The 26,370-nt window shown below is 40.2% G+C and overlaps 1 protein-coding gene across 1 annotated transcript; it reads right to left on the reverse strand.

Moving 5' to 3' along the window:
• Nucleotides 1–736: 736 nt before the first annotated feature.
• Nucleotides 737–25,811, reverse strand: relt (RELT TNF receptor). Its single transcript, XM_079354831.1, has 11 exons — nucleotides 25,567–25,811; nucleotides 12,518–12,592; nucleotides 12,176–12,268; nucleotides 10,998–11,182; nucleotides 10,585–10,637; nucleotides 9,834–10,088; nucleotides 5,018–5,098; nucleotides 4,570–4,648; nucleotides 2,905–3,288; nucleotides 2,254–2,382; nucleotides 737–1,748 (listed from the first exon to the last, which is right to left on the reverse strand). The coding sequence occupies exons 2-11, from the start codon at nucleotides 12,557–12,559 to the stop codon at nucleotides 1,745–1,747; spliced, it is 1,305 nt and encodes a 434-aa protein (XP_079210957.1). The 5' UTR covers nucleotides 12,560–12,592; nucleotides 25,567–25,811; the 3' UTR covers nucleotides 737–1,744.
• Nucleotides 25,812–26,370: the final 559 nt, after the last annotated feature.

The raw sequence follows: 26,370 nt of genomic DNA on the forward strand, positions 1-26,370 counted from the left end.
ATAAAAGCAATCTACAAACTTGATGAGATGAATGTTCTTTTTTTGATTCCTTATGGCCAGCAACACTTCAGCTTAAAAACATTTAATAATAATAATAATAATTCTAAAATAAGAGCTAATAATACTTATTAAAACAGATTGACATGTAACTGCAATGTTACATGTAGACATGTAACCGATGCAACCAATACAAATCCAGTCCTCTGGACTATTTGTCAAATTCCTTTTAACAAAATGAGAAAATATGAAAATGAGAGGCTAAAAACCTCCCTGCTTACCGTACACTCTTTAAAACCCACTAGGATATCAACAGAAAGCTACTGAGCTAAGGCAGCTCGACTGCTGATCTTCCGCAACCGCTGGTTTGTTTATTTAGTTAAACTTCAGAAAATAAATGTGTGTGTGTGTGTGTGTGTGTGATGTGGGAGTTGTTTCTTACCGTTACTGGGGTAACATAACGAGAGTCTGGTTATTAAACTGTCTGTGTGTGCGTGTGTCTGTCTGTGTGAGGTTTTAAAAGATCAAAATGCAACAGGACCTTTAACTGTTTGTTTTGCTGAATAAAAGACGACACATCGGACTCTTAATGTCAAGAAATGTTCTGCTGTAATGATCGAGCTATTCAGCTGATATGCATGATGATGTGTGAATTTTTTTTTTTTTATTGTTGTCACTTATTTGTGCTGTGCTTTTCACTCCATACATACTCAGTTCAAGAATTGTAAAAAAAAAAAAAAAAAAAAAATCTTTATAACCCCTCCCATATTTACATATATACATTTATTTACATGTGCTATTCTACAAAGGTGATATCTATTGTATCTCATCTTTTATTCACTCAGGTACTCGAATAATAGAAGATGAGAATTTCTACTTTTGATGCCATTAAAATGCAGCGTTTTGAACAAAATGCTGTAAACTGTAATGGAGCATGCTTTGTAAGCAGACTTTCGTAGGGGAGGGTGAATGTTCCTCAAACTCTCAAAGGTTCAGAGAGTCTCTCTTTGTTACGACAACATTCAAAATGTTTAAGGTCAAAAACCTAACCAAATCAACTCTGTAAGTTCCTCCAAAGTTAATATTATGGGATGATTTCCTTAAAATACTTATTGTAGTGCTACGGTCGTCTTTCATCAAGTGCATTATAGCAAAAAGTCATACAGGTTCGTATTATTAGCCGAGCCTGATTGGCTAAGTTAAAATAATGTTTCCCTTGATTACAGACCACTTGGCTTCATGTTTTTCTCTCTTTTTTTAATGTACACACTTGTCCTTTTGTCGCCCTCACTGTGCAAAAGTAGGACTAGGATGTGTGCTATGTGTCAGTCAGTCTACAGTATGTGTGTTTTTTTTTTTTTTTACACCTGTGTCTATTAATAACACAGAGGTGCAGGATACAAGAGCTAAGAGTGTACATTTTGTCCCATCATCATTTCTTTTAGTGTCTTCACTTTGGCCCTCAAGTGTGATCGTACAAAAGCCTTCCCTTTATTAAAAGCAGCTGTGATTTGAGTTGGACTCTATTTTCAAAGTCAGTTAGTTTTTCTGGAACAATAAATACAGTTGTGTACCTCTTATCGTGTGCATACTAAACAACTTCTTCCAGCAGGAGGTGGTTCTTGACGTTTGCTTCTAAGTGTTAGTCGGTAAGAAACACCGCTCATGCTGGCTGCCGAGTCATCAGTGAACGGCTGAGTTATCTTCAGTGAGGTAGTGTTCTAGTACACCGTCTCTCCCTGTCTGTTCATCTGGAAGAGAAACACAATATGTGTATAAGGAAGCAGCATAATGAAGGCATGAAGGTGAACAAAAAGGCAAGTCACTGATATGTCTGAGCCTTCACAAAGCGCACATCGAGAATGACTTCTAAACTGGGATACATTTGAAGCCTAAAGGATGACCTACTTAAGGGACATTTTACATCAAACTTTACTGACAGTAATGACAATAGGCAGAGCCACATGATTCAGAGCATGTCCGCAAATGTGATTAGATTATTGGAAACAGAAAAGGCTCATTTCCCAAATGATTTTAAAAACACTCCTCTGTTAAACTGATCACGCTGCATATTATTCCCTTGACCAGAAACACAGACCACGTATACAGCTATGGCAAGAGAAAGAGAAAGTGAGTCATTGATTTGAGGAAACTTCAGGTCTGTAACTTGTTAGAATAAGGAGCGGGCAGTGTGGAAGTCATAGAAAGAAAGAGTGAGAGCAGACAGAGTATGACTGTGTGCAGCGGGGGTCGTACCTCCTGATGGAAGAGAACGAAGACGAGCAGAAGGATTTCCCTCCGAACAGCGAGTGCCTCTGCTCCTGAGAGGATCTCTTGGTTTCAACGGGGACCGGCTTCTGCTCAGGGATCTGAGCAACTTGAAATCTGTGGGTTGAGCAAAAGATGTGATTGATGTAAAATCCGCATAACAAAGGCTGCATGTTGTTACACTTCATGCACCAGCACTTTCTTTTCATATTTGACATTTTTCTATGCGTTTGTTTTCCCTTGCATGTTTCCTGTATGTTTTTAAGTGAGCAAGGTTTGAGTGAATTATCTAAGTGACAATAAAAGGAACCTGTTTAAATGTGCCCTTTATGTCTCATTTAAAGGTCTACTTCTGAATTTAAACAAGGGGAAATTTAGAATAAGCTGACAATGCAGAAGAACTCAAATTAAGGATTGCAATAAGCAGTTATGGATTGGTTTGAACTAATATGAATGTTGTCATTTGTTATTCAGAGGATTAAGTTACCAGTCAAGAAATAATTGTATCACAGTCAAATGCATTATTGAACTGCATGATTTTAACTATTTCTTGTTTTGTTACATTCTGGGTACTTTATATTACTATTATTTTCACTGCAGGTTCCCATGTGGAATATCCGTTGTGTGTCAGCCTCTCACCTCCCCACATTCACCACAGTCAGCTCTCCCTCCTTCTTCTCCTTCACTTCACTCTTCTCCACTTTCTCCTGCATCGGATTTTGCACGGCAGCTTGTGTGTGGTGGGTATCGAGGAACACCCCATCCAGCAGGGGTCTCTTCTGCTGGTCAGAGGAGGAGTCCAAGGAGGGCAGCAGGAGGGACTGAGGGGGCTTCAGGGGCTCTTTGAGGGAATCCAGTGGAGGTATGAGAACAGCGGGCCACTTTCTCTGGGCGCAGCGGGTGCAGCGGTAGCCGTGTTTGGGAGCCAGGCCGGAGAGGCCGGAGATGGTGTGGAGGTGGGACTGATGGGAGCAGAGTCTGGGGAGGGAGCGGAAGGTGGAGAGGGGGGAAAGCATCGGGAACCTGGGGTGAACAGCAGGAGGAGAGCAGGGGATTTATTAGATCAAGATTTTAAAAAACATGGCAACTGTGTATTAAATTCACAACTTTTGAAACATTCAGAAGACTTGGTCGTGAAATCAAACATTTTCTCTCATCTTTATTCAGTGTAAAATAATGGGAGTCCTTAACGGCTTTGAAAAAGCGCCAAAAAAATTTTTTCATGTTAACAGACAAAATGTTTAATATATATAAAGGTTTATATTTTATAGCTCTGCACTGTGTATTTGCTTAAAGCTCTTTTTTGTTTTCCATTGTTTTGTTGTGCAGGCAATTCTAAAGAGATGAATGGAGCTGTGTGTGTGTGCGTTCCCATATTATACTAATAGTGACCTTTTGTAACCCAAGAACCTCCCACCACACACACACATATACACACACAGGATCTGAAAGCTTTCCAGAGTTTTCTGTGTGTGTGTTTGTTTGTGTGCGTGCATGCATGCGTGTGTGCGTACGTGCATGCCGGAGTGCATACATGTGTGTGCATTAGAATGGTCTGGAATGAATCTAAAGCGTTCATGTTATGGCAGCTCATGGAGCAACAGAAGCTCCTGACGCTTTCACTATAGTAGATGATGCACACATGTTGGAATACATAAGATCCACTTATGATCATTCAAACTTTGAGAAAAGATGAACCACTAAAATGTTTCTTCTGTCTCTTTTTTTTCTGCTGACAGTTCAGAGCAGAGGAAAAGTCTAATCACAGCGGTGCAGACTGTGGTGCACAGCAGCATGTTGCTGGACTTGTTAGATTTGCTTCTGACTACTTGAGCAATTTCAATGGCCACAAAATAAACCAAAGTTAGAGAACCACAATTAGCTTGGTCATGTAAATCTTGTGACTTCGAGCCATGTGACAGCCAATAAGCTTCGTAACAGGCTGGGGGTTTCAGCCTCATGAGGCAGGAGACAGTGGTTACAGCTGTGTGAGAGCTACATTTCTGACATGCAGGACTGAGTCAGTGCCAGGAGTCAGCCAGCTGAGGAGCTCGACTGAGGAATTGTGGCCTCCTGCACAGAGTCTGGTTTACACAACCATTATACATGAACATTTTCCTTTTTTGAGAAAAGAATAAAAGTTACAAATGGGATTAAATAAGTGTAATCAATGTAAAATGTTATGATCATGCAGACCATAAACACCGCTTCATCATAATAAACTGAACATATATCAGTGAGCGTGTGCAGCTGTGTTTGTACGTGTGTGTGTGTGTGTGTGTGTAAGTGCATGTGGTTACATACTTGATTGACGAGCCCTTGCTCATGGCCATCTCTTTGCTCTCATACTCCAGCAGCAGTTCTTCAAGTGCAGCAGCATTTTCTATAAGAAACACACACACACAAACCTTTAGATGAGACTGTAGCAGTAATGTCAACTACTATATTAGCCAATACTACCAATACTACTAGTATCTAGAACAATTCAAACATCATATTTTGAATACTCGTCTCTCCAAAGTGACAACTTAAAGAACATGTCACGTCTTTTCACTTTCTGCTGTGTTAGCAGTGGTTCACTGGCGTTTAATTATCCTCCTCTAACAGCACATGGATATACCATGGAGGGGACAGTCTTGGTCTGCAGTCAGTATAGATGACGTACTTTGACGACACTATGTTCACCTCTGAAACCACAAGACATGAAATCGCTGTCTGACCACCAGCTCAGAAGTGACTTCTCTGCACATACCTTTCTTCTCGGTAATAAGGCGAACCAGCACACTGATGGTGTCTTCGTTAAGGTCATCAGAAATGTAGGGACAGTTGTTACCTAAAGCAAAAAAAAAAGAAAAGGCAAAGACAGGAAAAAAAATTACACTCTGTCAACCAACATACAGAATAAACATTAATACTGCATTTCAGGTTCAGGTACAGAGTGTAATAATCAACTCCAATGAGACACATACACAACTATGTGACATGCTCATATTAATATAAGTAAGGAGATCCGAGTATGTTTACTGTGATTTTTTTTTGTAGCTGGAAAGAGGTTTTGTTTTTTTTCTTCCTTTTTTGAAAACCATATGGTCACATGATAACTTTACAATTTCCATCTACTGACACCTCTTTCTGCTGATGAAAAAAAAAAAAGTGCAATTGAAGTCCCTCTAAAAAGCCTGTGAATGGACATGGAGCTAACGGATCCATCAAACTATATAATTGAAAGAGAAAATAAATATACTTGTGTTTATATAAGGCATGTCACAGCCACACATACATTCACTTTGATGTAAGTATTTTTGGAGCTTTTAAGTCATATTAAATCTAAGGTTTAATTCTACAATCGTGGATTTGCTTTGAAAACTCCTTCACAGCAGCTTCTCTCAGCTGCCATTGACAGGGAGCGAGCACAGTTCATGCAGTGCATGTCGAGGTAGGTACATGGTGCCCCGGTGCATGATGGGGGACTGATAAGGATGGATGTGGATGACTGAACAGCAAAGAATAGATATGCCTCCATGGCAACTCCCCCAACCATCCCATAATAGAAGAGCACAGTGAAGCAGCTGAGAGGAAAGTAACAAGGGCGCCGGGGGTCCAGAATAGCTCACTCAGCGTTCACGCTCCATTCAGTGCTGCTAAAGCACACAGGGCTTTATGTCAGTGTATTTGTGAGTGTGTGACGTACCAGACCCCCCCCCCCCAATACTGTGTGTATCTCTGTGTTTCAAAATATAACTCTATGGATGCATTTGTTTGCAGCTTTGTGTGTGGATCTCTAGCTTTCTTTTATAAGCAGAGTCAGGCTGCTCTGCCACGACAATAATACAACTACAATAACTCTGTCTCCACTGTGGCTGGAGCTATGAGAGGATAACAGCATCCATTTCACAGTGTGACACTCATCTGCTATTAATACCTTTTACAGAGTCAGTCACAAGAAGTCAACTGTCCATCCCTTTGTCTTCACAGTTTTACTTTGGCCAATTTAACCTCTGATAGCCTTTAATGCAGATATTCTGTGGAGCTAATTCGGCTAAAACTACAGCAACTGTATGTTCAAAAAAAAAAATACAAAACTGCAGATTTCATTCCAGCTCATGACTCTACCGTCGTTATGGACATGGCGTTTGCCCTTTCTAAGTCAAACTTTTCTCAGGCTGCAGCTCTGCAGAGTGTACATTTTCGCCCTGCCAAGCAAAGTGTGGCCTTGCTGCAATTCACCCCCCATGGGTGTTCCCCCTGAATGGAGATGATCAGAAAAGTGCTTGAGTAAATAGTTTGACTTTGACCTCAGCCAAGTCAGGACTACAGCTGACTCACAGACAGCACACCGCAACAAGCAAAGTTACATAACAGTAAGAGAAGGAAAGAGGGGGGTAATTTTCCCATGCAGCAAATTACACCTCTTCATTTTCTTCCTGCTTGTTCCACCTATTGTCTTTTTTTATTTTGTCTTTTGTAACTTTACCAGGCACCTCGCTCACGCTCCCACACCTTGTTATAAACAGTCTCACGCACACTGACTTGCATCATATCATTGCACCACTGCAGCATCTGTCCCCTAAGTTGTAAATCTTATTTCGTTTACCTTTGCTTGGTACAGTTTTTAATTAAATTAGTACCTGTAGATAATTAATTATATTATATTAGTTTTAATTAATGTAGGTTTTTTCCCATAAAAAACACAGAAGAGAGTAACCATAAGAGTAAGAGAAGACATGGACACAGGAGAAAGAAAGAGGAGACATGAACCATGAGGTAAGGGTTTGATTGAATTATTGATTTGGCTGGGAAAGGAGAGCTGGATGGTCAGTCTCAGGTTCAGACAGGGAAGGGAGGAGGTGTAAGGGAACAGAGAAAATCAAATGAATGGAGAGTTTAAAGATAGGAGAGAACTGTGAGAAGGGTTGGGCTCTTGGAGTTTCCCTTACGTTTCAAGTTTCACAACAACGTGTTCAATCGAGGCAACACTGGGAATAAAAGGCTGTGACAAAGCTGTTGTGATGATGTGTGATGTCACGTGTGTGTCAGTAAATGCCTCGATTCTTCTCACTGCAGTACACCTAATGTTTCAGCTAGATTTTAAACTGAAACATAAAATCATCAGTCCAATATGTGCAGACCCTTAGCAGATCTGCTGTCCCTGGAACGCCTCCTTTTAATCTACGACACCGGCTTTGCAGCAGGTGCTCTGAAGACTTAGTGACACAGTAGAAAAGCTGTGTTGTTTGGCTCATGAGGCATGCTCCAAGAAGTAAAAAAAAAAACCCCAACAATTAAAAGCTGGTGGCTGAAATGTAGAGCACTAGAAGCTTAAAAAAGGAAATAAAAGATCAAATATCCAGGATGTAGATTTAAGATCATGATTAAGGTATTACTTCATCTTTTGGAGCAGCAACCTTTGATGTGAGCTGTTCTCTAGTGACTCAAAGAACTAATTATTTGATGTGTCAGTAAAAATGTCACTGCCTTATTCATTCTTTTAATGCTCATACAGAAGGTCAGGGACAGAGAGTTGTGAAAAGCAGCAGGTGTTTGCAGCTTGTTGACATGCAGACAAAAAAAAGCTCTTTGAGGAGGTGGCAGATGTGCCATGACGTTAAAAAACTGAGCCTCGTAGCACGGTCAGGTGAGTGAAGGCAAAATCCAGATTAGCCTTTAAATCTGTTCATGCTTATACACTTAATGGCAGCAGATGTCCAGGTTCACACTTTTAAACAGGGCAAGTAAAGGGCTTGTTGAGTGAATGGTATGTTTAAGTCATTAAATTCAGAAAACCCCGACCAACTCAGGAGCACTCACTGTGGGTGGGCCCCTCACTCTGACATCACTCCTTTAGTGCATGTCCATAGGATCCTGTTTGTATGTATTTCAGAGTGTGTAGCACGATCAATAACAGAGTTACATTTAATTTCCCCTCAAGGAATGAATTAAGTATTCCTTCCTCTTCTTCTTCAAATTTGTAATGAGAGGACAGTTTAAAGCATTTATTTGCTCTATGTGTCCAGAATAATGATAAAACTGATATATTTCACATTTGTCTGTGAAATCTAAAGTTGAAACTAGAAATTTGTTAGCATATCCTAACTCAAGGACTGTTAGCTGGGCTCAAGTCAGTCAAGGCTCAAGGACAGCTCAAGTCAGCCTGCCAATGTTCAGCAGTTGTCAACACTATTGATAATTCAACAAATAAAATGCGAACTAGAGACTTTTTAAGGTTACGGTAGAGGTGTAAGCACACAACAAAAAGTGCCAGGCTAGCTGTATCCATTGTGTAAGCTAAGCTAAGGTGCTAGCTGAAGCTCCATGTTGATTGATAAGATGTAAAAAGTGGTATCAAATTATCTGACTCTTTGAAAAGTACATGTATGTCTATGCCTCATTAGCTCCAAAATAAATTAGCTTTCAGCTATACCAACTAGCAAGAGGTAACCAAGTGGTCAAAATTGTAAGTATGCACTTTGTTTAACTGTCCATTCTGAAGACAAAGTTTAAAATTGTGTCATGGTTCGATGTTGCAATGTACAAGGAGAGTTCAAACTCACGTTATGTTTCCTGTCTCACTGTTTAAACTTTGTCAGCTTCTATTAGTTGGGCTACAATGGATAACATATCAAATGTTACGTGAGGGTTTTAAGTGAGACCCAGACGAGTACCGTGTACGAAACACAAAGTGGCATAAAGGAAATATGAGTCCACTCCGAGGTCTGTGTACCAAAGGCATACAAAGTGTTTGACTCATCATTAAGACAAAAAACATGTGGGATCAAAACGTCAGACAGATGACTTGATTCTAAGAGACAGAAAATGATTTTCACTTGGGTGAAAGGCTGAAGTACTCAGGTCTAGGAAGAGTCCTCCAGGACAATACAACTTAACTGTATTACAGAGAAGAACAACAAGGAGAAGTCACGTTACATGTTTCTATGCACACAGAAAACGGGTGTGGTGACACAAATGCTTGTTCTTTTCTTCGATCCTTCTCTTTCCTTCCCCCTCTCATTCCAACAGTTTAAATTAAATTATATTTATAACTCTTACAGTTAAAAACCTAACTGTCTTCCTCCCTCTTTGTCTGCCTCATCCCTTCCCTATGATTTTTAACGAGGCAGTTTGTCTCTGACGTCAGTAGGGCAAGAGAGTTGATGGGAAAGCTTATTTTTCCCCTTTTCAAATCGGAAAACTACAAGAATAACAGCATGTGCTTAGAAAAACAAAGCATGCATGACATGCTAAGACCCCGGCAGGGTCAAAGTTGAAAGAGAAAAAAAAGCTTGTCATGTTGGCCTGCGTGCAGTCACATCTCAGAGATGCATGCAGTGTGGCTGCACACAAAGACACTGCCCTTTTTTGGCTTGGCTTGGCTTTACCATGTCAACCACACAGTCTGCATGAGAAGTGTGCTTTGACATTTTTAAGGGCTAAAGTGACAACAAATGGAACAAAAATGCTAGTTCCTGTAATCACGCTCCTTCTTAGTTTGGATTGTTTCTCTTTTTTCCATCATTTTCTTTCCTTGTTTTTTGTCTTCCTCCACGTACCTCTTGTTTCAAACCTCTCACCTTCTTTTTGTGGTGTCGGAGTTTCTTCGTCACCCCCCTCCTTGTCAGCACTGCAGCGGTATCCCTTCTTCTTCAGGATGTTGCAGATGAGGATGCCCAACAGGCCCATCACACAGAAGATGGGCACCAAAGCAAACACAGCATACTCTGCCGTCTTCTCCTCGGCGCTGCGAACCACTGTGCCATTGACGGGCCCTCCTGCAGCGCTGGACGGTCCTTTACCTACGGTGCGGACTGTTCTGACGTGCAAAGATGCTGAGAGAAAAGGGGACGACAGGAAAAAGAAAGCAGGATGTAAATAATATTGTTACATTGTTTAGAAATGCTACAACTACTTTATCTCAGTGACATCACTTTGCATAATGAACGTAGCTCCTGATAGAATTAATGACATCGATTGTATAGACTTATTTAGATGTCTGCCTTTAAAAGCGAGAATCAGCATCCTGGCTGAAGCCACAAACTCCCAGTGTGATGCAATGGAAAGAACGAGTATAAAATGTGTTTGTCAAAAAAAATATCGTAACAAGATTACAAGTAAAAACAGTTTGTGAAAAGTGGGCCCCATTAATACAAGTGGTCTAGCCATCTCTTTGTTACTTTAATGAATCAATTCAGTGAGTTTCCAGTTGATTTGTGCTTATCACTCACACGCACACGCACATATATAATAAGTATTTGATGATGTCAAAAGCACGATAGAGAAGATGTGAAACGGCGAACTACTGATGTGCTGCAGGACCATGCTTACTTTTCACACAGGGACTTGAGGTGGAAACTTGCCCTGTGGAGGTGGATTGAAACCTGAAAAAAGAAAAGAGCACTGTTAATGGTTAGATAGGAGGGATAAAGAGGGAGACTATTTTACAATTAAAGCAGTTCTAGTTTTAGCCTGTGGTATACTTTTTTTCCGTTGCTTGAGGATGCCTGCCTGTTGTGGTAAATGATGCCGTGTGTATGTGTGTGTTTCTTTTTCCACACCGACAAAATGAAAGTTCCTAATTGCCATACAAATTAAAGTTTACGAGTTTACATGTTTAGGCAAAGCACTTATTACGTCAAGCCCAAACTTTCCAGCAACCATGGGTGGATTAACAAGACAGTCAGGTACTGTAAGACACACACTGTCAGAGACAAACTGAGAGACAGACAGGCTTTTCTCACCCAGGCAGACAGGCTCCACAGACGGCATCAGAGGTCGCAGTGCCAGGGGTTTCAACCTTCCGGTCGAGGGACTTACAGGAGGCGTGTGGTCGGCAAAGTTCAGAGTCGAGCGTGTCTGAAAAGCTTCCAGTCGGACACAATTGGCATTGCACTTCCTCTGCTGAACTTTGAATCTGCTCACAAGCCTGGAGAGAAAGATGACACTCTGAAACTTACAAATGAGGCAATAAAAAAAAGAGGGGGGACAAACTGAAGATTTCCTTTGGTGCTGCCAAAGTGTTAGTGACTCAAATTCTGCCAAAGTAGAATGCAAAGAGCAGGCAGCTTTTAATTGCAGTCCTGTGTCCGTGTTAACTGTAATCAAGCAACACACTCTTTATCTTCCACATACAAAGGTACAAAGAAAACAAAGGTATCATTCATTATCTAAATAATGAATGACAGTGACAGCTTGTGATTTAAAACACCTTCATAAATACAAACTGTAACTTCAAAGAAACATGACACACCTTGACAAAAAAAAATCCCCCTTTGGCTCAAATAACGCAGCGTCATGAATATGTCCCATCTCTAAACAATGATTTATGGAAGCAAACAGCTTGATTCATGTTGACAGTGGTGACTAAACATAAATTATAAGGTTAGAGACGATCTGAATTCGGTTCTGCATCTCGGGCCAGGGGTTTTATAAGCAGTAAAAGGGTGGGAATTAACATTTTTTTCCCATGGCGAATCACTAAAAAGTGTTTCTTAAGCCTTGATGTTGTCACTGCGGGGGATGTTTTTGCGTGGGGGGGGGGGGGGGGGGGGGGGGGGTTGTTTCACAAAGTTTTGGGGATTGTCTAGTTATTTGTTTAGATTCAGAGAAGAGCATTGGACCCAGAATTTGGCTGTGGCTGACAATGTCAGGAGTCAACTGCACGTCTTCCAATACTTCTTATAGCTCGCAATTTTACCTTATAAGGAGTGCTGCTATATCTGAAACAAGTGCAGTTTAAATGAAGTAGAAGGAAAGGATACCGAGGAGACTTTGGGTGCAAGTTTAAGTCCGTAAAGAGACAAATGTAAAAAAAATAATAATAATGGACCATGATATAACAGCTCAGACATAATTTCTACAAAGACGCCCCTAAAAGACAGTCATTGTTACGATTAACCATTTTATATATTAGTCTCACCTTGGTAGGCTCCTGGCCAGCAGGGCATTGCAGACACGCACACCCTTCCCCCCACCGACACCTCACTGCTGCTGTCCCACCACAGCTTAACACCTGGAATACACACACATACGCAGGCACACACACACACACACACACACACACACACACACACACACACACAAACACACACATATGCAGACAGACACACACACACACAGACACACACAATCTCATGAGTCAACACATTCAATAAATCACGATATTAAGGCACAAAATGATGTCAAATGCAAATAGTGTTGCACCCTTCCTTTTGAATGAATACATACACAGACACAGGAATAAGCACATGCACATATTTACCGTAAGAAGGACGAGAGCGGAGCAGCAAAGGTGGTTCCTCATCTTCTTCAATGTATTCTTCTATGAACATAAGATCTAAAGGGTACAGGAGACACAAAAAAGGGCGGGAAAAGGGTCAATCACTCACCATGTTGGGCTCATGTGCTACAAACACTTTACAAGACAATTCACACTATTCCCTCAGGTCAACACAACCCCTGTCCTTTATGCATACACAATTGACTGACCTGCCACGTAAAAACATGACGTCTGTACCCTGACCTGATTGATTACAATCAATGAAATCAAATGTTTTCACTCCTCTAAACACACACGTAGAAGCCTGTTCAGTAACACAAAGCTACGCATGCTCACACGGTGAAAAAACACCTGTGACTGATACAGAGCATGTTGTTACTGTGATAGAAAGGTAAGGAGCAGTCCAGAAATGCTGTAAATAGCATTTTACATGACTCAAGTTCTTTTCTTGCAAAGGAGTAAATGAACCCGGGCTTTTCCGTGACTATTCCTGGGGCCTCGGTTAGTCACAGTAATTCACGCTGCAACATATTCATTTGGCAACACATTGACATCAGCTGCTGCATAATGCTGTGTTCGCACACATTCAGGTATACAGGAGACCGCTTGAAGGAGTTCTGTCATCAAAACTGTGCAAAATAAAGAGACAATGATCAGGGTTTTATTTGTAAAACAATATGTTTTATCAGGATAATAAAAACATGTTCTACAAACACCTTAACCAATCAGGTGTGTCTATCTATACTAAGGGGGTTGAGTGTCCACACGTGTGCTACAAGCTTTTGGATTGCGTGACAGCAAAATTAAAAAGGTGTCATATCTAAAGTTAGCTCCATCAACCTTGGGAAGATGTGACAACAGTTCTCTTAAATAGCATTAGAGCGCACACACATACATGTATATATATATCACATGCACACAACATGTGTTGGGCGAAGCATTTATCAGTGTCCTTCGCCGAGGCTCGATATAACTCTATAGAATGACATCTAACCGGGCGTCACATGTCAGTGAGAAATTCTCAGATGACTTGATAGCGGCCAACAAGCCGGGGGGGTTTTAGTCGAAATTCACGCGACAGCAAACGGGTCACTGAGCTCTCACCACTTGTTCTGAATATGGAGCTAAACTTCAGGTTCGTTTGACCCCTTTTATTTAACATGCCATAACAAGTTTGACACATATACTCCAAATAGAAATGCATTGTCAAGCCAGGATCCTTTACAAGTATCATGTTGTAGGGTTTTTAAAAAAAAAAAATTATTCACTTCACTCTAAATTAAACTGTCAAATAAAACGCTGAAGTTCGTTGCACACCGTTTGCTCCTATCTGTGGACACAATGACAGGGTTTTTGAACCATCAGAGGGACCACAATCTTGCCTATGTGTAAGCACACAGGGCGTTATTTTCTGGTTGAGATTTTCCTTTTAAAATTATGGACAAGACAGTAACATAATCCTCGCTATGAGTTCACCTGCACCACGCCAGCCCTTGTGGATATAATAGAAACAGATTGCTAAATATACCAAACATCTCGAGGAACATCGTGATTCTTATTTGTCTGTTTCTTCTCCAGCGAAAGAGACTGTTTCCCACAGACAGGTTGGCACCAAATTTGCTCGTGAAACAGTCCAACTTAAGTAAACACAAGAAGCATTTGGGAGATATGTGACAAAAAAGGAGGGAAGAGAACAGAACAGATTTTTTACAGAAAAGTGATGGGAAAAGTTTTAGTCAGAAGGAGACACGTTTAGAAAGAAGGGATGAAGAAAATAATGTAGAGGTCGATGAGGAAAGGGGAGAAACCCACAGCGGCATACCTACCTCAGACTTGCAGTTGAATGACCCAGTTGCCGTGGCAACTCAGCGAAGATGCTGTGTGAGCTGCGACAAATGCTGAGTCAAGACTAAACTCAAAAATGCTCTTACTTTGCTGCAGTCGTTTTAAAACAATACACACAAAGTTGGGTCTGGAGCTACTTAGAGAAATCAAAAATGACTACTTTAAATATTCCAAAACAAAATGATTAATCTGGAATTGAGTAAAGATCTGACTGTGAGACAGATTTAACACCAAAGTGAAACTCAATGTATGGAGCGACACAAACAGTGAAGTCTGTGGAGCTGAATAAAGAACTTAGTGTACCTGACTGTGTCTTATACTGTCACTGTGACCACAGACACACCCAGGACGTCCTTAGAACATGCCCCTTCTGTCACCGTTCGAGTGTGTGTGTGTGTGTGTGTGTGTGTGTGTGTGTGTGTGTGTGTGTGTGTGTGTGTCTTCACCTCTGACCACGCAGCAAAATATGATGTCTAAAACATTAATTATCAAGCAATTCAACATCTCTTAACTCAAACTCAGTCACCTTCCTATGTGTGATCCACACTCACACACAAAGACACACAGCACACAGTATGTGCCCATACATCATCTGTGGAGGTGAATATGCTGAATATTATATATACATATGTGTGTGTGTGTGTGTATATGTATACATAGATACATACATATATACATACATATATATATGTATGTATATATATATATTCATACAGGTGACACACACATTCAGCGAACAGACACGCACACACATATCTGCTGTGCCACAGTATCCTGCCAACATCAAGCTGTGCCTTATAAAAACAAAAAATACAAAAAAAATAACGCGCCAATGACAGGCTGCCGAAGCATAATTTCAGGGAGGAAGTAAAAAGATAAAGCGTCGACAGAAAAAGCCATCGTTAGAAAAAACAACACGGGGCTGAAGAAGGAAGGGGTCCATAGAGGGAGGAAAGGAGGGATGGATGGAAAGAGGAGAAAGTGGAAGGGAGTGAAATTGCTCGAACTTCAGCCTGATACCAAGATATATATATAGAAGCATTTGTTAAAATGCCATTCAAACCAGAGCAAGAGGCTAATTTTAAGTTACACATGCCTACTTACTTATACACTTTTATACACACATGTGCACGCACACACAGCTGCAGAAAAGACAAAATACGATCAATAAAACGACAATGATAGAGAGAGCAAGACAGAAATGGGACCATGAATTAAATAGGTCTTTTTTGGAAAGTGTCAAATAACAAATTGGACCTGGTTAGAGGGGTTGAGGAATGTTGGTTTTCCACAGTCAACCTCACTTGAACTCCAGAAGTGCAGTCACTGGAACGACTGCAAACTGCAGTAAACGGATTTATTGTGTGATAATCAGACTGTTGCTCATTTAACCTAATTGGGGGGGGGGGGGGGGGGGAGTTGCATGAAGCTAAAATGTGCTCAAAATGCATGTGAAAGCTTGTTCTGGAAAGATGTTAAAAGCCAACGTGCATTAAGAAGTCCACCGTTCACAGCCTGGCAACATGGGCCCGCACTGTCTGCGTGTGATCTCAATCCACTTTGTCTGAGGCTTTCCCCACAAACCCACTACAAAAGTCCCTCCACACATGGAAGTTCCACTCACAGGCACATGGCTGCTCCTGTTCTCCATGCATGGCCTCATTGTCCTTCAGACATTCAGTCCACCCAGGACCAAGTGCTACTTAGACCCACAGCAGTGCACAAATCCTTTTCATCTTGTTTTTTTTTTTTTTTTTTTTTTTTAAATGTGGGCCTCTTGCACATGCTAGACGTGCGCCCTTATTGACTTGTTGTCAATCCTGTTTTTTTTTTTGTATTTTATTGTCTGAATATCTACTTCTCGATGACCCTGATGTCATGTGTCCTCTATGTGCCATGGTTTGGGAGGCTGCAGTGAGAGTGAGTATAAGGATGGAGAGTGAGAAGAAAGAAAGAAAGGGTGTCAGGCACACAAAGGGAGCAAGAAGAAGAGGATTCACAGTAACAGGATGTTCACACTTCTCAGAATAGGTCAAAAGAAACCAACACCCGTGATGCCTTGGTCATTCTCATGTGAAACAAAAACAAAGCAGGATTAAAATCAAACCCCTTGAGAGGGAGAAAAGCACGAGGACTTATCTCAAAGTGTGAAACAGTTATTGCTCAAACATTGGAGATGTTATTTGACACATCCAAAATAACAACTAATGACAGAATCAGATGACCAGTCATATGTCCTGTTTTGGTCAGAGGTGCTAAAAATAGCCATAATTAAGAAGTTATGGTAAGTCAGGACAAAAACAGGGACATTATTGTGTTTGGTTGTGGTCTGGAGCGAAGACCGAGATCACAGTTAAATGTGTTTGAGAAGCTTTTTCTGGCTTCTTGATGTCATGCAGCAGCTGAGCTGAGAAATCCTGCTGGATCTGCGAAGGAAGGAAGGAACCACAGAGGAGGAAACACAAGAATGAGTGGAACTCCTCGCCTTTGAGCTAGAGGTGACTGTGCGGCAGGAGGTGCTGGTCATGCTGCCATGTTATTGGATTTCGAGTTGTGTCAAGTTGGGTTCTCATCAGACATGAGACTGTTTGATTTTCAGTGCTGCGATGTATTTTAGCAGAAACATGCACTGTCATGCTAACGTATTACCTTCCATTTTTAACACTAAAAGACTGTGCCAACAAATTATATCCTGTAAGAGTGAACAATGATTCGACTTCTGAGTCAGCAGCTGCAGGTATCTGTGAGGTGAATCAGGATTCTTAATATACTCCTCTGAATAAAACACGGAGAAAATAGGTTCTCGTTATGGGAGGAAGGTCTCCTGAGGTAAGATGTGAGGTAAAAAAAAAAAGACGCTCAAGTAGCGGATGAAGCCACAGAATCTGCTATACGATGCTATAATGAGGATATTTGCCTTTATATTATAGTTTACATAATCACAATCTGAACTAAAGAGCAGAGAAGAAAATACAGTACGAACAGAAAACTTAATTTAATTACGTTCACAGAGATCGTAGCGGCCGCATACACTCTTTGCAACGTGCAGCAGTCACAGTACAAACATCATTCCCCTCTCCCATTGGCTAGCGGTGAATTCTCACATTAGCCTATTCGGACTTGCTGTGGCAAAAATGCTGGGGGTCTGACAGGAGAATCTCCAGGTGAAAATTCTGTATTGCAAGTTTTCTGGAAGTATGAAAGCCCTTCTATGTTCTTAAATATAAATATTACAGTTCATTTTAATAAATGAAACTATAATAGCACTTTTTCCGTTGTGGAAAAATTCATAATACTTTCATCCGACGTGTTTCTCAAGAGTTCATTTTAGGCCCATATCTGAAATTAAAATGTGCTGCTCCCCTGGGTGAACTGATCATTCAACACAGTATACAGATTAATGTTTTACTGATGACACCCACTTATATATCAAGAAGGTAACCCAGCTTTCTGATATCGATTCCTGGATCACTTTAAACTACATGGTACTTTGCAGCACAAAAGTAATTCTAATAGACAATCTTTAATCTTGGACCCTTTATCACAAAAAAATGAAGCCAATTGCAAGAAGTCAAAAATTAGGAGGGGTATTTTATTCTGGTCTTTGTTTCAATGACCAGAACAGATCTGGCATTATTTATAGTTAATGAGATTTGTATTACATTTAGCCTTAGTCCAAGTTATTCTTTAAAACTGACTTCTGTTTATGACAATGGATTCTTCTGTGATTCACATATATCTGATGAAACATTTCAGAGGTAATTCGAAATTCATGGATTTCCTTTTTTATCATACGGTAAAAGGGTCTTACAAAAGAAGTCAACCACAAAGTTCTCATGCTGATAATAGCTACCTATTACGCCCGCTATGTCACATCGCGGATTCAGGCTTGGGGAAGACCTGGCGGCGTTGTACTTGCAATTATCTTACGGCCCGTGGAGTGAAAAACAAAAGAAAAGGCCTCGCACAGCAGAAGAAGGTTTAAGGTAATTACACTCCATTGTGCTTTAGACATTTCATGGACTGAGAAATAATATGCATGTGTATGACAACTACGTGAAAGGGACAACCATACCCTCTGTTTGACTAAATAGAAGTGCCCATTATCCGCTAGGGAAAGGCTCTTTTAAACTAACACTTTCTACGTTAGCACTCAGGTAATGTCTCATTATAAGAAGCGAGTCTGATAAGTGGACAAGTCTCGCCACTTCACAAATGTCTGAGGAAGCGTTCTCCTCTCGCTGTCTCTGTGTCCCTTGTTTCTTTTCTCTGTCCTTGAGTTGACTTGAAGCCTGGCGTCATGTTTTCCAGTGGAACTGAACACCTGAAGAAACTTAACAGGCCTCTCTTGTGTCTCTGATGCACACTGGCTGTCAGATATCACCAAGTCATTTGGAAAGGTGGTTTAAAGCGATACTTCACCCATTGAGACATGAATCTGTAGTGAAATTGGGTCATATAAGTAGTAGAAATGTGAATATTTTTTTTTTATTTGGTTCCTTCTTGACCGAGATAAAGCAGAAAATATATTTTTAACTGATTTCAATCAAATACTACAACTCCCAGAATGCACAGTGCCACTCTCACTGATCCCACTGAACGCCAGAGCGAGCCTTCAGGCTACAAGCTATAAGCTAACTTGTTTGCAGGTCCACACTTCTGAACGTACTTTGTTTGTTTTGCTTTCAAAATGGTGAATTATTGTTTTCTACCGGGTTGTTTAATCCGAACAAGGACAAGAAGTAAGTTTTCACGACTTGCCTATTAGACATTTGGACACAATGCAATTTTTGCATCATATAAAGAAAACATTCAGGCAAAGAAAAACATATTTTTCTCGTCTCAGGCCAAAATGAGGGCTGGATTCACGACCATTCAACACTACTACCATGTTTCTAATGATACACAGCTTCATGCAAATGGGTGAAGTATCCCTTTAAGTGTTGCCAGGAGAGAAAAAAGCAACCAGGTCTATAGATATAAGCCCAAAAGAAGTGACTTGGCTCTTCACATAGATAATATCAACCCATCAGATGGGATCGGGCGATCGGTGTGGTAACCAAGGAAACAGGGTTGTAGACACTCGACAGATCCTGGAAAACAAAAAAAACGTACTATTGTGTTCGCTTTATTGTGGAGAGCTGGGAGATGATTAGTCCGAGTTCAAACAGGAAGTAAAGCAAGCCCAAATTAGTAACTACACTTTAGAAAACAGGCCCAACAATCTACAAGCCACAACTGATGATATTTGCAAGCAATTTACAAGAAGAGCAATCCCAAAGTTGCTTATAACAAGCATACTTGGCAACACTGTTTAATTTGACAGAGAGATGGTGACAGGAAGAATGGGAAGGATATAATAATGTGCTCAAATTAAACCCACAAATTATTTTCGCATAATCTCTCCAAAAACAGCTTCAAACTACTCAACCATCAATTATCAAAGACCAAACTTTTTGACCAGTTTTGCCAAGATTTATCAAGTTACCAATTTAAAAAAAATGTTTCGTTTTTCATAAGTTTAAGTCCGACTTTAATTTCTGCTTCAGTGCAAACATAACTAAAGTTCCAAAAAGTAATTTCATTTGAACCCAACCACAAACCAACACTGTCTACCAAAATATCATACAAGAGTCCAAAGTCTGTTTTCAGGGTTTTAGGAAACAGCAGCAAAATATGAGGCAACCTGAGTTGTGAAACTGTGTGTGAGAGTAGGTGTTTCTGACAGTGTGGTATTTTCCCATACATCCCCAGCATCATTAACTGTGGATCAACGCCTCATGTTCCTGCTACATGTTCAATTATAATTCACAACCAACACAAACTAACTTCCTGAAGTCAGTGCACACATATACTATAATGATACGACCTCTTGTTTTCATTCACACAAACATGTGTATGAAGTGTAAAAACAACACTTCCAACATGTCATCTCTATTTGCCGAACAAATACACAGGATTAGGTTAATTGTTGTTTTAGTCAGTGGAATAATCTTCTCTACTGTAGCCTACTACTTGAGAAGATGTGTTGAGACAGGAGAAACATGGTTTTCATCCCTTAACAAAATCTACTTGCTTTTCATTTTTCACGCTGTGGTGAGAAAGTTTCACGTGAGGCAGAATTACACATTTACATGACACATACATGTATCAAGTAAAAAACAACACATTTACTATCCTATTACTTTGTATTAGACAACAGCTTATGTTAGCATTTGATTGCTACTTAGCTATTATTATTGCAGTTCATAGCGATAGCTTATTATGCGTGTTGCACAAAACAAATTGAAGACATAAATCCCTAGCTATCTGTAAAGTTAGTTAGCTAACTGAAAGAAGTTAATATCAGGATGTAAGTTAAAATAAAATGTATTTTAAAACTTAGTTTCTATTTATATAGCTGACAACAACTATGATAACCTACCTAACTTTTCGAACAGCTCAAAAGGTTTTATGACTTTCTGACCATGCTCGCTGTTCCCTCTGTTTCTTTGTATGCTAGTTGCTCTATACTTAGCTAATCTAGAAGTTTAATGTCTTCTGGCTCTGGCTTCCTGTTGAACAGACAGCCTTGAGATTGGTTCCACTTATTCATTATTCTCATGTTGTGTACTAATAAAAAGGAATTCTAAAGAGCTCTTTAAATGGACGCCTGAGTTAGAGTGTCCAAAGTGAGACATTCCCATTTGGAAGAGGTGGAGGTCAGGGTGAGTGAACGCTGGGAACAAGCAGACCTCTGGGAATGTTGAAAACTCCATATGTGTACAAAGTCTAAGTCTACTGTAACAAATCTAACATATGTGAGAGCAGCATTAAGATAAGTAAGAAACCTTTATTTTGCAACGCGACCGTTTGCTGCCCACATGCAAACCCAACCACAGACATGCACACTCACATCCACATATACTTACACATCTAAATATGCTGTGTGAGAGTGGTATTAAATAACTCTATAAAAGTGCTGCTAAACACAAGAGCTTCAATTTCCAGCTTTGTTGGCTACATCGTCATTGCTCAGTGGTTGTTTTATAACCGGGCATATCTGTAGCACTCCTCACATGGATGACTGTGTGGATCCTGTCCAAAATATGACACACACACACACACACACACACACACACACACTACATATCAAACAAGAAATCACACAAACACATCAACCCGTCCATACTGCTATGTGATTTGTTCTGGCAACTTCAAGCAAGCGATTGGTTACTGGCAAGTTCTGCGAGCAGATTGAGGGTTTCTTTGCAGATATGCTTTACTCCCTCACAGCTGGCATGTGGTGCCAGAAAAAGTCTGCATTTTTTTCTTTCCTCTTTTCTTGAAGCTTATATTTAAGACTGTGTCATTAAATAGTCAACAGAGGAGAGCGACAGGACATATGGAGGAGACAGAAGGGGGAAAGGTCATGAACTTAGTCATGCAGGACAAGACTGCCTTTACTATAGGAAAAAGACACCACTCAGTACTGATACAGTCAGGTGCAGAAGTATAGCTCGTGAAAAATAATTGATAATAAAGTAATTGATCGATAGAGAAAAATAACTTTTTCTTGTAGTTATATCAGGATTTGCTGCATTTCTTTGTCAACAGTAAATTGACTAACACTAAATTGATTTTTTAGAAAGAAACAAGTCAGAAACTCGCAAGTCAATTTACGGGATCACTGTTGACTTTGGACAATTGTGAATGGTGTCTTAGCTCTTTCTTACTTTTAATGGGATGCATCAATTGGCTAATTAATCAACAGTGAACATAACTGCTAGTTGAAGCGCTGAACAATAGAGTAGAGTACACGTTTCTCAAAATGCTGAGTATAGTTCATCACTAAATGTACTTTGTTACTATCCTGTCAACTTATACGTTTTTAAAGTTTAGTCCCAGTCTTTGAGTACCTAGCCACAGATGTACGTAGCTTTATTTTCAAGGAGCCTCTTTTTTCCCAGCAAATCACAATTCACTAGAAAACAATAGAAGGGAACCTAATTTGACACCATGACATCCTAGACCTTTGTTAACTTCAAAACAGATCAGACTTCCAGGATGTGACTCTCTTCCATGCACGTCCTGACACTGAACAGCATGAACCGCCAGAAACTCCCCCCGTAGCATGACTTGCATTTTGTTCAATAAGATTTAAGCAGATGCATAATGGCTGTGTCCTAAACAGCATACTGTTACTGTAATATGTTTTAGATGTTGTCAAAAAATATTTAAAAATACTGCGTAGCTGTATAATGACCTTATGTATATTGTTATTGAATTCTATTTACGGACCAACGGAGGCGCTTGGTGCTAGCTTATCCAACAAAACTCAGAACAGAAACACGAGTTTGATCAAGTCATGTGGCTCATCATTTAGTATGTTGCTAACAGCATCTCAACAGTCAGGTTAGTATGCAGTACAGAATACTGTTTGAGTCAGTAGTATGCAATGCGTCAGTATGTGGTTTCAGACACCACCAATAAGAAGAGGCACTGAACCCCTCAGCTAAAATTTTCTCCTCATAAAGAGAAAGCATTGAGTTAATGTTCCATATATTTTTCTTTTGCAATAAGAACATTTTTTTTTGGTGTTTATATGTAAGCTCTGAAATGCATGCGAGTGTGAGAGCGTGTTTGTGCGATTGTCTTCCACATTTTAGTCTAGTCAGGTCTCCCTTTCATTATCTGATGCTCCCAGCGTGTGCCAAGCACCGAGTATGCTTGAACCAGGGTCTGCGGTGGCTGCAGCGGGAATTTCTTTGGCACGTGGACTAAGCAGGCAGGCCTGCCGGCACGGGGATAGGAAGCCGTCTGGAGCTCTTCCCAACCACTCTGGTTGAATGGATGGACGGACAGATGATAGGACTGCTGGCCTAATTAAAGGCTGGCTTTGTCTTTGACTTTCACATATGCTCAAATAGAGATTTGTCCGTCTGATAAATTATAATGATAATCCCTAAATGTACGTTTGTTATCAGCTTGGGGCTGCGTCACACACACCGGGATCTTCCCGTCATGAGGCCTTTTTCTCTCTGTCAACGAATACATGCAGTGTACAGTAAATGTTGGGTGTAGAAGAGTTTAAAGGGATAAATTTGGAGCAGGATAAATCCACGCCTCCAGACACAAGCTCCTAATTAAGGTATTTGTAAGTATGTGTATGTGTCGTATAATTATAGACATCAAGCAGAGTGCTGTGAACATGACTGTGACAAAATGTGACTTTCTGCCAAAATAGTTACATCACAATAGAACTTTAAATGACAAGTCATCTGTGTCAGTGGATACAGTGACAATCAAAACACACAAAACCCGTACATATTGTTCTCTGAATAATTTTTTATCGTAAATGTGATCACATTTTTTTCTATACTATTTCATCCATGGAAGAAAAGAAAGGTGTACTCTATTACACAAATATTTTAAAGGGTATTTTGTAACAGGCTAAACCTGTTAGGAATCCTGCTGGGTAATAGTTACATAAACACAAAAAGAACTGAGAACTTTAGCCTCAGTTGAATTCAGTATTAGTCTTGAAGTGAATTACCTTCATAAATCATGAATTAAGCAAATTAACTTTGTAGTTGTAGTCAGGTCAGTACACTTTTGTTAAAAGTGATACTACTGTACTGTTTCAGCAAAGAAAATCAAACAATAATCAATGAAAAAGAAAACTTTGATATAGGGTTCTGGTCCAGCAGATGACAGCTATTTAAATCTAGAAGGGCTCAAGTTTTTAAAAGGTCTATGAACTTAGGAACGGTTTTGGTCTTCTCTGCTCCTTTCCAACTCACTTTTGTAAATTCATTTGATAAATGTTCTTTGGTTGAACCTTATGTTTCTCTGGGAGAGAGAGATTCTCACATTTCCCCACCTTCACATACTACATATCCGGACACGCATTCATGCTCCTGTTCCCACAAGAAGGCGTGAACACCAACACACACAGTAACAGGAAACAGGAAGATTATCTTCTCGTAAATCAAAAATCTAAAATGATTTTGAACGCTACATCGAATCCTTTGTTCACCTGTTATATGCTAGGATGGAACTGATGAATGAACTTTGCTAATCCAGGAAAATCCTAAAAAGGCCTAAGGCACCAGCCAGTAAAGATATCACATGGCCCTCTTCTGGTGGAAGTGTGTGCACATGCATTTGTGTAAAGTTGTCTATGTCTGAGACGAAGCCTCTTTTTGATAAAAGCATGCAGGAATTTGGCCTCAAACAATAGAAGCCCTCGGCCAAAAATGACAGTCTCAATTTGGTTCTTGTGTGAGTGTGTATGTAGGAAGCCTGCCCTCACCACACAAAGTGGAGGGCTTCTTAAGCGGGGTATCCTGCCAAATCCATGGCAAAGTGATGTAATGTGCAATGGTGGCATGATAGGCCTTCTAATAAGCTATTACTACTTTATCTGGCTTTATGTACTATATAGCTTAGTTACTTCTTTCTGTTAATTTCCATGCTACATGCTTTGGCAGCAGAAATGATTTTTACAATTCAAACTGTAATCAATGATCCGTTGGGTTGTAAGTGTATTATATCAATAGTGCACATACAAATTGGGGGAAAAAAGCAGAGCCAGCATTTTTTTTTTTAAGAGAGGAGGATCATACTACTAGTGATGTCATCACGTATCCACATGGCTGTGCGTCAGACATGCTTTCGCTCACTTTGGGCAGAAGAAACTGTGGTTTCCAGATGTACTAATTATAAGATAATTCATCATGTTTTCAGATACCCATGGAATAAAAAAAAACACTTAAGTATACTTCAGCAAAAGCACAAGACAATAATCATTCCCGACTGTTACCGTGAATTGAACTCCCTGAAATCACAGCGAAACATCAAATCCAAAAATGATTTAAAACAAACAAACAAACAGTAAACTTAGAAAAAGTGTTCAATGAAAATCACTGCTGTTTGAGTCAATAATTCAAATGAAACACTCCAAACACCTTTCCCCCCGAAATGTAGTTCTCTATATGCGCCATATGACTCCCTCAAGGGCAGACAAAAGTTGATTTAAATGATGAAGATGTCATTTTTCCGCCGTACGTAAAAGTGGTCACGACGGTAGGACAGGCTTTGCGGCGAGAGAAGTCGTGCCGGCAGACTGGCGAGACTAAACTACCGGCTTCAGCAGCCACTCACATCGTTACTACGAGGTGGGGGAAAAAAGTTGCAAGGCTTACCTGTTTGGTGAATAAATGGGGTTGAAATCAGTGTCTAGAGAAGAGCATCACTGGCGTTACACATAGTTTGAAGGTGTGATGAAAAAAAAAACATCTGAGTTCGACGAGAAACCGCAAAGCTGGTGGAAGCGAGGTCCCCCTTTCTCACTGGCTCATCTCAGTGTGTGAAAAAAAAAGAAAAGACTACAAACACTGAGCTGGCTCAGTGAGCTCACTCTGCGTCATCGCTGCAAGCCGAAACTCTAGTCAGCGTATGCGCGCGAGTGTGCGCGTGTTGGTGCGTAAACCCCCTCTGTTGGTCGGTTTCTCGGCAGTGACTGCATGATCACAGCCTGCCTGCGGAAGCTCAAGATGCACAAAGGACTCTCCTCTCTGAGCCAAGAGATGTTAAACTTAATGAATAACTGCACAAAGATTATTAGAAAGACATTGTGTCAAACAAAGAGTCGATACCTGTGAAACAGACCCTTTTTTTTCTGCCACAAACTTTGAAATGACAGCTTGACGTTACCATAAGGTTTGACTCAATCTACAGACATATGTTGCTTGTATTTTTCATTCCTGTTTTTAAATGGGCACCTATCCAGGATCTTCGATCTGGGTAAAAACTCTTTGAATCAACACATTACAACATTTAGATTTCGTAAACAAGCATTTAGTTTATTGTATCAATGTGACAATTTATTTCATTAATTGTGCAGCATCTGCGTTTAATGTTTTTAATTAAAAACTGCACTACTGTACAATAAGCACAGAGCTCTTCAAAGCAGATAGTATATCCTGTGGCAATAGGAAAAGCACAGA

This window comes from Symphodus melops, assembly GCF_947650265.1.
Source record: "Symphodus melops genome assembly, chromosome: 10".
In the NCBI taxonomy this organism is placed as follows: domain Eukaryota; kingdom Metazoa; phylum Chordata; class Actinopteri; order Labriformes; family Labridae; genus Symphodus; species Symphodus melops.

Bases quoted from the DNA above. Each gene is read 5' to 3' on its own strand.
- relt (XM_079354831.1), bottom strand. From the start codon at position 12,559: ATGAGGAACCACCTTTGCTGCTCCGCTCTCGTCCTTCTTACG. The intron at 12,269-12,517 runs GTAAATATGTGC...TGTGTATTCCAG, and splicing joins CCGCTCTCGTCCTTCTTACG to GTGTTAAGCTGTGGTGGGAC. The intron at 10,089-10,584 runs GTAAGCATGGTC...CTTTTCTCTCAG, and splicing joins CTCAAGTCCCTGTGTGAAAA to CATCTTTGCACGTCAGAACA.